This window comes from Cynoglossus semilaevis, chromosome 4, assembly GCF_000523025.1.
Source record: "Cynoglossus semilaevis isolate Cse_v1.0 chromosome 4, Cse_v1.0, whole genome shotgun sequence".
Lineage (NCBI taxonomy): Eukaryota > Metazoa > Chordata > Actinopteri > Pleuronectiformes > Cynoglossidae > Cynoglossus > Cynoglossus semilaevis.
This window is the reverse complement of record NC_024310.1, coordinates 4,469,902-4,480,656: the sequence shown is the minus strand read 5'-3', so window position 1 is coordinate 4,480,656 and position 10,755 is coordinate 4,469,902. Positions and strand designations below refer to the sequence as shown.

Below are 10,755 nucleotides of genomic sequence, written 5' to 3'. Positions count from 1 at the left end.
AGATCGGATGGCCGGGGCATCTTTCTGTCCTGCACAATCACTGTTGTCAGAGTGGCCGCCGTGGCACAAAAATACAAGGGCTCTTTATGGCAGCGGGGAGGTAATTGTGGGGTATAGGTTACTGCGGTATGTGTGTATTAGGAACGAGAGCGAGGGGGAGAATACCACAGCACAGGTGCCCACTTCTTTAAACGGCTGCTCAGGTATGAAGGGGGGAGGAGAGAGGAGGGAGGGAAAGATGGCAGGCCAAGTGTGTGTTACTGGTGGACGCGGGGGCAGGAGGTGGTGGTGGGGGGGCACAAAGACCCTCTACTCATCTTTTGGTATTCGGTCATTTATAACCGTCCCTTTATTTCTCCCACAGCCTGTGTGAGTCGAGTGAAATGGGGGGAAAACCCCTTCTCGCCTCAGGGTGGTGCTGATGATGGTGGTGTCGGGTCAGTGGAACAAGGAGACCCTGTGTTGCTAACAGGTGCATTCATGCACACACACAGACACACACACACTCACACAGAGACGCACACACATTAAGAATGACTGAAAGTGTGGATTCAAGACAAACATTTTACCCCAGTAGAACTAGAACTAGTTTCTGGCACCGATTCTTCTCCTCACATAAATCTGTGAAAATCAGGTTTCTGAGTTTTTTTTTTTTTCTCTCATTTTTTTTTTCAGGTTCTCACAAAATTTAGCCGGTCACACATTCCAGATTTGGAACAAATGGTGGGAATAGCTGTCTGGAAATAGGAAAAACACATCGACACACGCTTCACAACTTGTATCCGACCATTTATCTTTGAGCTGTTCATCCTGTTCGGACTAACAGGGGAGCTGGAGCGGAGCCCAGTCTGACGTCAGAGAAAAAGCAGAGCAGTCGCCGGGCAGGGACGACAAAGGCAGACAAACAGGCCTTCAGACACACATTTACACCTGTATACAGTGAGGAGTGTGTGTCCGTTTGACCCTAGTTCTCACACTCATTATGTTCAACTGTGAAATCAGAAGAAGCTGCAAGAAAAAAAAAGAATTTAACTGTAGAGGCAGAAAAATGAACCATACAAGTGTCATTCACTATAATTCATAGATTTAAAAAAAAAGATAATGAGATTATTCAATATATATACAATATATATAACTGTTAGAGCTAAAAATGTTTTTTCTTTTTTATTTCAACTTGAGTGCAGCACCAACACTCCAGCTCTTACACACACACCCACAGTAGCTGACAGTGGAGGTGAGTGAGCTGAGATAGTGTGAGGTGGATGTGACTAATGGCTGATAGACGCTGATCTAACACCGATTGGACTCTGGCCTTAATAGGATGGTGTTTACACTCACTCATTCCACTGTGAGAAACAACAGTGTGTAAGTTTGTAATAAGACAGAATACGATGGGTTAATGCCTCGGATATATGTTGATGGTTGTCATTCTGTTTTATTTGTGTTTTAATTAACCGGCAGTGACATCATTCAGAAAAAAATACTTTGATTAAATATCAAATCATACTAAAAACTGAGTCTGTTTCTTTCATTTATTTACCAGTGTGTGACGTCAACATGTGTTTTTTTTACGTAGAGCCAGTAGTGAGGAAGAGTAAACCACCACTGTGTTTACAAAACAGATACTTTTTTGTGCCTTGTGCAAAATTGTTTTTCAATGTTCTATCTGTGTTAAATGGACCAATAAGACTGTAGTGTTACTGTAAATGACTGCATGTTGACATGACCTGTGTTACGTGTCTGTTGTGTCGTTCATTCGAACAAATAAGGGCAAAAGGGAACATGGCGTGAGGGCAGGAGTTTTCATAAAGCCAGGATAAAAAAAATAACATCCAAGTTTCAGTCGTCCTCGATGATTCCTGCCACCCCCTCGCCCCCACTTGGCCTCGGCCGGAATACTTCAGATTGTCCCAACAATCTTGATGTACGTCGCTCCAAAAGTGTGTGTGGTGCATTGTGATAAATCAGCTTCCTTTTTGTTCAGCTTTGCTCTGCCGCCAGCTAACATGCAATCAGAGAATCTACGATAAATGACAAACGAGCATCACCGGAGCAGACAAACAGCTGGGCAAAGATGTGGCAACAAGGACACGGACACACATGCACACGGAGAGAGAGAGAGAGAGAAAGAGAGAGAGAGATCCACAAACACATACATACAGTATGTAAGATGACAACAACAAACTCACTGACACTACAGAGATCGTTATTTCCTGTTTGGGAGCAGGGTGGTTTTTCTACATACAGTCAAAACATGAGTGCATTTAGTGCTGAAGGACGACAGGGAGATTTATCAGCACACACACATACACACACACACACACACACACAGACAGACAGACACACACAAGCTCAAAGGTAAGATTCTTTCTTTTGGTGCTAAGGTGTTATCTCTCTTTCAGGTCTGTCTCTGGTTCTTTCTTTCCGCCTTTCTTGATATGACCTCCAGGGCCGTAAAAATGCCACTGTGTCGTCTGGCTGTGACTGAAACTGCTGCTGCTACACACAAACAAACACACACGTACACCGGCGCACGACACGGACAGACAGATGGGGCTGGTGGGGCTGTATTGATAACAGCAATAGCATCTTCATATTGATCATGTGTGTTGTGGATGTTGAAAAGCGAGACGGCGGTGTCGGACTGGGGCTCCTGATGGAGTCAATTACGCTGAGTCAAGATGGCAGAGCCAGAGTTTGTGTCTGTGCGTGTGTCATGCAGACGGTGTCCCATCACCTCAGGGAAGGCAGAGATAAGCAGAGTGTATGGGTTGAGATAAGATGGGAGCAGACACCGGGGAGACTGGCTGACTGTAAGTGAGTCACAGTAAAAAAAAAAAAAAAAAAAAAAAAAAAAACCCCGAGGTTTATAGCGGGTGCTGTTCCCCCGTGTTCCACCGGAGGTTCAGCATCAAACACTTCATGCCAACACCATTATACTGAAGTTTCACATACATTTGCAACCTTCAGCGTCATTAAAGTAAAGTCTTAAATGTGATAATAAAACAATATTATTATGAGAATCAGGCCATAAACGTATAAAGCTAAAGGTGTTATACCTGCAGAATAAAGTGTTACATGTTCTAGAATAAAAATCCACACCTCAGTTGACATGGGTGAAGTTCTTACTTTACAAGAACACATTTTCAAGTTTAAAATAAAAATACCTTTAATATTACGGTCCTAAAAATACAAGAATGAAGTACTGTTTTTAAATTTTTTTTTTAACTTTACAAGAACAGCTCCAGTAACAGACGTGGAGTCTTAGCTTATGCTAAATTAAAGCCAGGTCCATCAACTGTAGCTAAGACATTTTAACGACACCTGTCATGTCATTGGTCAATTATTACATATACATACAGTAGCTACAGCTATCATCCATTCACAGAGTGATTATTGTGATCGTGCCGATGACTTATTCAGCAGATCCGTGAAAAGACCTGATCTCAACCAGAGGTTTTTCAAAACAATCCAGCCATCGGCTCCAGAGGTCTTATTGGTACATTCTGCCACACACACAGGCTTGTTCTTCACAGGGTGAGACAAAGGTGATGTGTGTGATAAGAGGCGGCGCCATGGCAGTGGCAGGACACAACACTGAACCCTCCCTTTGCGCACGAGCGTACGCACTCACACAGACACACACACACACACACACACTGATAAGCATCACCTTCATCCCTGGCCCAGACTCTGTCCTCCTGTTCTCTCTGCTCTGCAGCAGTTACAGTGACGAGAGTGAAGAGACAGTGGCTGGAGACACAGCAACCACAAATATATGATCCTTGGCAGACGGAGGAAGAAGGATGGAGGAGAGGAGACGGGAGTTCAGGAGAGTGAAAGCAGAGGTCAGAGGCTCAGACGCACGGGGTGAAATAGTTTAACAGGTGAGGATGAAAGCAACGCAAATATTTCACTGCTGTGCAGCTCAGCAGACTTTTTCCACCAGACGTTTTCTGGTCGGGTTTGTTTAAACCAGGGGCCAAAACAAACGAAGAAGATGATGAAATACACAAATGTCTCACTAAGAAGAGCAAGAAGGAAAAAAAAAAAAAAAAAAAAAAAAAAACAAAGCTCAAATAAACTACACATGTTCAAAATATGTTCAAGATATTACCTTATATGGACAATATAATAAATTATATTTGTAATTTAAGGTATGTTTCCATGTACACCCTCCCCATTCATATATATATGTACTTCCAAATAAAACTAAAGGCATTAAAATGTCACAAATTTAAAATAAATGTATAAATAAATAAACATCTCACAATTTATCTTCAATTTAGCTTCAATATTATTTTTTTGGAAGAAAATGTCATGTCATTTTAAACATTTTTAAGGCTGGATTTATAATTTAAAAATCTAAAGGCAAATGCCTAAAGGTTATTGCATGTTAAATAATACAAATACAGGTTCAAATATATTTTTTATAATATATTTTTTACAGCATTAACCGTCCTGCTGTATATTTAATTAGTGACCTGTGGCACGTTAATGGGTCAAAGGTCAAAGAGACAACAGGTCAACACAGTGTATCTGTCATCTGTTTACTCTGGTGTAAGGTGTTAAACAACAGGAGGAGATAAAACTGACACGTTCGACGACTCGAGCCGCACCTTCTTCAAAACTAGCTGTAAATATTTCCTGACACCTGAGTGAACAGTGTCTCTGTGTCAGAGTGAGGGCAGACCAGGTCAAAGACGTCGGTCACAAGACACAGCAGATAAAGCCATCATCACATGAAGATATGAAGTCACAGAGGAAGTGACAAAACCTTCAACGTCCACACAGTCACTGGACCGAGGTGACGGTAGTTTCAGCTTCTTCAAAGAAAAAAAACACTTGAACCAGGAAATGAACTGAACTCCGGGGGTGAAACTAAAACAAGTATAAGAGAAAATTCCTTTTTACTGTTTTTGCCGAAAAACAGTTACTTTCTTAATTAATACCTGGTATGTCAAATATATATAATATTTAGATTATTTTTTTAATTCATTTACACGGTTTCCTGCGCTCTACAGTAATTTAAAGGCCCAACAACCACCATATAAGTTTGAGTTCTATTTCACTAATATTAAGATGAAGAATCCACGAGAGCTCTGAGCAGTGACAAACGCATAAAGTCGAGCGTCTCTTTTTAAGAACTGCCTGAATTTCAAAGCACAGATGACAACAAAGCCACTTCACAACTGATAACAACAGAAATCAGCAAAAAAAAAAAAAAAAAATAACTCATCCATATGACCACAACAATAAACAACCGTGAAGAAACTAAAACTAAAACAGATGTTTCAATGAGGACACTTCAAGTTATTACTATAACAATCAACACCTGGTTTTTAAAGCCACAGGCTCCGTGCAGTGAACAGTTTAAGGTGACCTACCTGATCCTGTGTCCAGGAGGTTGGACTGTCCTCGACGATCAGACACCAGTCCCGATGACCCCGGCATGCTGACGGGCTCTGAACGTACAGGCTGGATCCTGTGGGGGGGGGGCAAACTTTAGACCTTTCTGTGTGTTTTCTGAATCAAAGAAAATGTAGACATTTCTTTTCACGCATCTTATTTCCTGGTGCAGAAATCCACGTACCTGAGGCTGTGAAGGTCAAGGTCGTCTGTGTCAAAGTCTAACAGGGGCTGTGGGACGTCAGTGGGGCCGTGGGACTGGAGCACTGAGGAAGAGGAGGAGATGACTGTGGTCTGACCTGAAGGATGGATGGTCTTGAACTGAAACTGTGGGCCCATCCACAGGCGTCGGTGTGGCCCGGTGTGGGTCACAATCTCCACCTGGGGATATTAATAATAAATTAAATTAAATTAAATTGACCCACCAGGGGGCAATAAGAAATTTACTGCAACCTTTCAATGTGTATGCAGCACCAAAACAAACACAGAAAATCCACGTGTGCAGGTGTGACAAGATTTAGCAATTAGTAATTGCTAATCACACTGGTATTTTCAACAGGAATCAGGGACAGAAAAGTAGTAGGAATCTCAGTGAGTAATCTGTGTTTATAAAGTCAGGTCAAAGCCAGCAGTGACTACACCCCATCACATTAAAGTCAAATGTTGACCTGCTCCTGCACCGCTCACAGCCTGACAGTGATGTCAGATGATGGGGACGCTCCCCAGTGGACGCACAGGAGCGTGGAGGTAGTAACAGTTTCACAGTAAAAAAACTCAATAAAATCAGCTTCTGCTGGGTGGTGGGTGTGTCACTGATTCTTGATCCGATTCCAGCAAAAGAAAAAACTCCACAAAATTGAACATCATTACTCCTGTTGTCCTCCATCTCTCCTTCGTCTCCACTTCTCTGGAATTCCTCCTTCTGTCTGGGACCGGCACTTTTCTTCTTCCACTACTACTGCCACGCTAACTCTGGCTTTTTCAATTCCCTGCTGCACTTAACACGTCTCTGGATGTCTCAGTGTTCACATTTCATTATCTTTACCCTGCACAGCACACAGTCTCGCTCCACTTTAGCTGCCAGGTGCCAACAGCTCACACAGGAGGCCGAGTTCACACCCCTCAATCCTGCCACCGTCACATGTCGCCGCACACATTTTTGAAAGTTCTCCACGTGTTGAGAATTTTTTAGGTTTCATTTTATTTGTTTTTCTCACTGTTGTACCAGAACGAGATGACTGTTGCTAATCACAGTGTTAATATTCTGTTGTTGAATCTTCCATCCTGATATTTTAAGGCAAACTTTAAGGGAAAATTAGATGTAGATTAATTGACAATGTAATCATTAATTAACATGAATAAACTGTGACTGAATCTCTGACTGTGGTCACAGCTGTTCAAATGAGGCCACGGAAAGACAACGACACGTCACCGTCTGTGTGTACTGTGTGTATTGTGTGTACTTTGCCAGTTAACACCATCAACGTCCCGCCCGTACGCAGAACTGAACAGCTGTTAGGATGCTCTGTGCTGGAGGCTGAAAGGCCCAGATGTTACAGTCCAATGTCAATGCTCTGTTACCCCCCACCTCTCCCTCCTCCTAACCCCCTTTGTCAAAAATAGAGTGACATGTTGGCACAGATTTGTGTCACCAGATGTGATGATAAAGATTTTTCAAACACTTTACTGTCATTTTCATTATTCCTCCTCCCCCCACACACCCTCGTTAATCACATTTCTTTGAATATTTTAATTACTATAGTGTAAATGTAATTAATCACAACATGCAGGTGATTCAAGTTTACAGATTGCTCTCGCTCCGTGCTACTGTATGAGTACTGATGGACACTTCTGTTGCCGGCAAAAAATGTTCCTGGGCAGATATGATCCTCAGCCTCTGTGTGTGTGTGTGTGTGTGTGTGTGTGTGTGTGTGTGATCTAAGTGGGACGAATTTGATTCAATCATTGATGCGTTCGGTGGAATTATTGATGGTAAAAGTGTAGCACTGCAGGCTGTCTGTCAGCACCGGGCATTAAGTGCTATGAGAGTTAACAACCCGAGGAGCTGCATGTTGGATTAGTTTCAATGCCTGTAAACTACGGTTTCAACCTCATCAGACTAAATAAGTACCAGCACAGTATTTTGAAGGCTTTAAAAAAGTGACATTACTACAGATAGTTTAAAGTGTTTGGGTTTTGTTTTTTTTTACCTGAGAAAGCCACTCTTCATCCTCTTGGCTGCTGTGATTGGATGCCAGGCTGTCTGAGGACTCGTGGCGCGTGATTGGCCCTGGGCTTCCTGGAGGCATCACTGACAGAACACACAGACACAGAAATAGTTTTGTGATGTTATTCCCAACGACGGTATTGATATTTAGTTCTTAGTAACTGCCAATATTTTTGTTTTAGTGTCCAATATCATTACGGCAACGTCGTGTAAAAACATCCAAGATAATAAAATCTGACACTGACACTGAATAAGGAGGGATATCAGTGAATACAACCTGACTGTGAAATCAAAGTCGGCCGGTGGAATCGCACATTTATCAATCAGCTATTTACAGGGACAGGACGATGACAAAACATTTCAAAAGAGTTACGGTCTTCAGGGTTGGCTGATATCTGACAGCTGCTATCGAGGAACGTGGGTTTACAGTGACGCACTTGCTGCTCATGTTCAAGAGCTCGGTCTGGAGAACGGCTGGACGACAAGCAGTGGGCGAGTAGAAGAGAAAAGATAAATAAATACGAGAAACTGATGTTTTAGAATTTAGGTATTTTAGAATTTTAGGTATTCGAATTTAGGTATTCGTTTACAAAATGAATAAACCCAGTCTGGTCTCAGCGTCTGTTATATTGTTTGTGTCGTGTGAAAATAAATAAATACGAGAAACTGACGTTTTATCCCAGTGAAAACCTTAGAATGTAGGTATTCATTTACAAAAAGAATGTTATATTATATATGTCTGTTATACTGTTTGTGTCGTGTGAACATCGTTATTCTTGAAAATAAAAGTCAGGTGTTTTTCAATCCCTGGGTGGCAACCCCCTTTGTGTGTTTGTCTTTTCCACGGAAATGTCTCGTACCTGAATTGATTTTAAATATTTTTGTGATAAAAAAAAATATAATTACTCTTTTTAAAATTATGATGATCAAAACCTAATTCTAAAAGGTTGGGAACTGCTGATTTAAGATATTAGGAGCAGGTAATCACCAGTTTAAACCAGTTGTTTGTGATTATCCCAACACCAGCCACTGTGGGTCTGATCTGACACACTGCACCAGGCTGTTCAGCTCTTTCCTGCTGCTGCATTCAAATGAGACAAGAGAGAGTTTGTCAAAGCGATCCCAGGACAGATGGGTCTCCCCCGGGCTTGACTAAGCAGGTGAGGAGAATGAGGCCTAATGTGTAGCAACAGTCTGTGTGTCCCACCACACGGAGATGTGCTTGGATTGACACAGGAATGGCTAATAAACTTGTCAAAGTCCACATCTGGAACACAGGAGGCGCTTGTGCCTCCATCCACACACACACACATCCACCCACACACACCCACACACCCACCCACTGAGAGAGCATGTGTCCATGCACCACTGGGGAAAAAGACTTCTCTGCACCATTTCACACCTGTTTCACAGGGTTGCTGAGGATTAATAGTATTTTTGGTAATAATGATTAATCAAGCTTATTTCAAACAAAACAACAAAAAATTAAAATTACATCATTGTTAATGTAGAATACATGTATATTTGTATGTATATATGTATATGACTATATAAATATGACTATATAAGTATATATAAAGTATACACTCATAAATATTTGAATAGATTTATGTCAACAAAACACTCCCAAAGACTGGGTCGTGACCCTCAGGTGGGTCGCAAGAGTCTTTTTTTTTTTTTTGGGTCGTCTCCCATCATGTTTTTCAGGAGTTTATGAATAATGTCTATTGACTTGGGTCACGAAGGTTTGTGACTTTTAAAATATGTGCCCCTAGAAAAAAAAGTTTAGGAAACACTGGTTTAGATGATACTGTGTAACTACAGCTTCTGAGTCCATACTTTACACCGTGAACATGAAGATGTTTAAATGTACACAGTGGAGGAGACAGTGACGATCAAGAGAAAAACAAAGTCTTTGTTGAGTTATTCATTAAACAAACGCCATCCACTCCTTACCCGCTCCCTCACCCTTTCTCTCCCTCCCTCTGCTCTTTGACCCTTGGGGCCAATAGCTGTTCCTTAATTAATTATTGATGTTGTGCAGCAGTTGGTGGAGCGGCTAGCTCAAGTTTCCAGTGGGGGGAGCTCTCAATGGTCAGAGCTCCAGTGAGGGGAGCTAGTGGTCATCACCACGAGTCAAGAAAGACACTCTGACTCTGTGTGTGTGTGTTAATGTGTGGTGCATGTTAGGAGCCAGACTGACCCCAGCAGTTACAGTGTGTCGGACCGGCCAGCCGTTCTGACCTCTGCTTTTACAGCGCTCATTACTGCCTCTTAGAGACAGAATGTCAATGTAAATTCACAGACAGAAAAACAAGAGTGCAAACTAATTGTACTGTACGTCCTTGGACGCGTAAGATTTTTTTCTCTCTCTTTAAATCAATATTCTTAAAGAAACAACTACATATGTGTTTCTACCTAACAGAATACAACTGTAGTGTTAACTGTTAGTTAAACAGGATAAACATGAGAATTTGTTTTCTAATGTAGAATTTTGAAAATACAGGTTAGTTAGGTTAGGTTAGTTAGTTTCATACGGAACTTGATTTGATTATAATTTTCTAATTTCAGCTCTATTTTTTAATATCTCTACTTTCGGACTGTCCACCATGTCTACATTTCCCATAAAAAAAAAAGGTTAAACTTTTGGCTTCAAGTAAGTTAATTATTAATTACGTTTTAATGAAAGGATGATGAAGGTGCATCGTACCATTGTTGTGGATTAAACACATTGAACCATTAGAGTAGTTTAAACCAAAGTGCAGTGTCACAGTTGAACAGTTTCAGACTTTTAGTAATTTAATCATGTATGCAAATATATTTAAAAAATTATATTATATATTTTATTATTATTATTTTATTTTTTCACAGTAGTTAAATCATTTTTAACGTTGTTATAAGAGAGGCACAAAGTGGGAAAAAAAATCAATATATTAACTATTTGGTTTGGAAAGGTAATGTTGATGCACTTAGGGTTTTTGGAGGCTAAACTCCAAAACTGTTAAAATTATATATACATTATGGGTCAGTTAAACATTTGTAATAACCAAAGCGATCCTCAGTGGGAAGAGCTGTAAAGCTGTGACCATAATAACCTGTATTAGCACATACATAAGAGT

At 41.0% G+C, this 10,755-nt stretch overlaps 1 protein-coding gene across 10 annotated transcripts in view; it reads right to left on the bottom strand.

Moving 5' to 3' along the window:
• The window catches only part of bcas3 (BCAS3 microtubule associated cell migration factor), a 279,325-nt gene that overhangs the window by 187,951 nt on the left and 80,619 nt on the right, over positions 1-10,755 (bottom strand). For 9 of the 10 annotated variants that reach the window (XM_008308649.3, XM_008308648.3, XM_025054887.1 and 6 more), the window contains 3 exons: positions 7,620-7,720; positions 5,594-5,790; positions 5,388-5,485 (listed from right to left, as the gene is read on the bottom strand). In XM_008308649.3, coding sequence (XP_008306871.1) covers positions 5,388-5,485; positions 5,594-5,790; positions 7,620-7,720 — 396 coding nt within the window. Of the gene's footprint in view, positions 1-4,324; positions 4,827-5,387; positions 5,486-5,593; positions 5,791-7,619; positions 7,721-10,755 lie in introns of those variants that run through there. The other variant, XM_025054888.1, reaches the window with a different exon arrangement.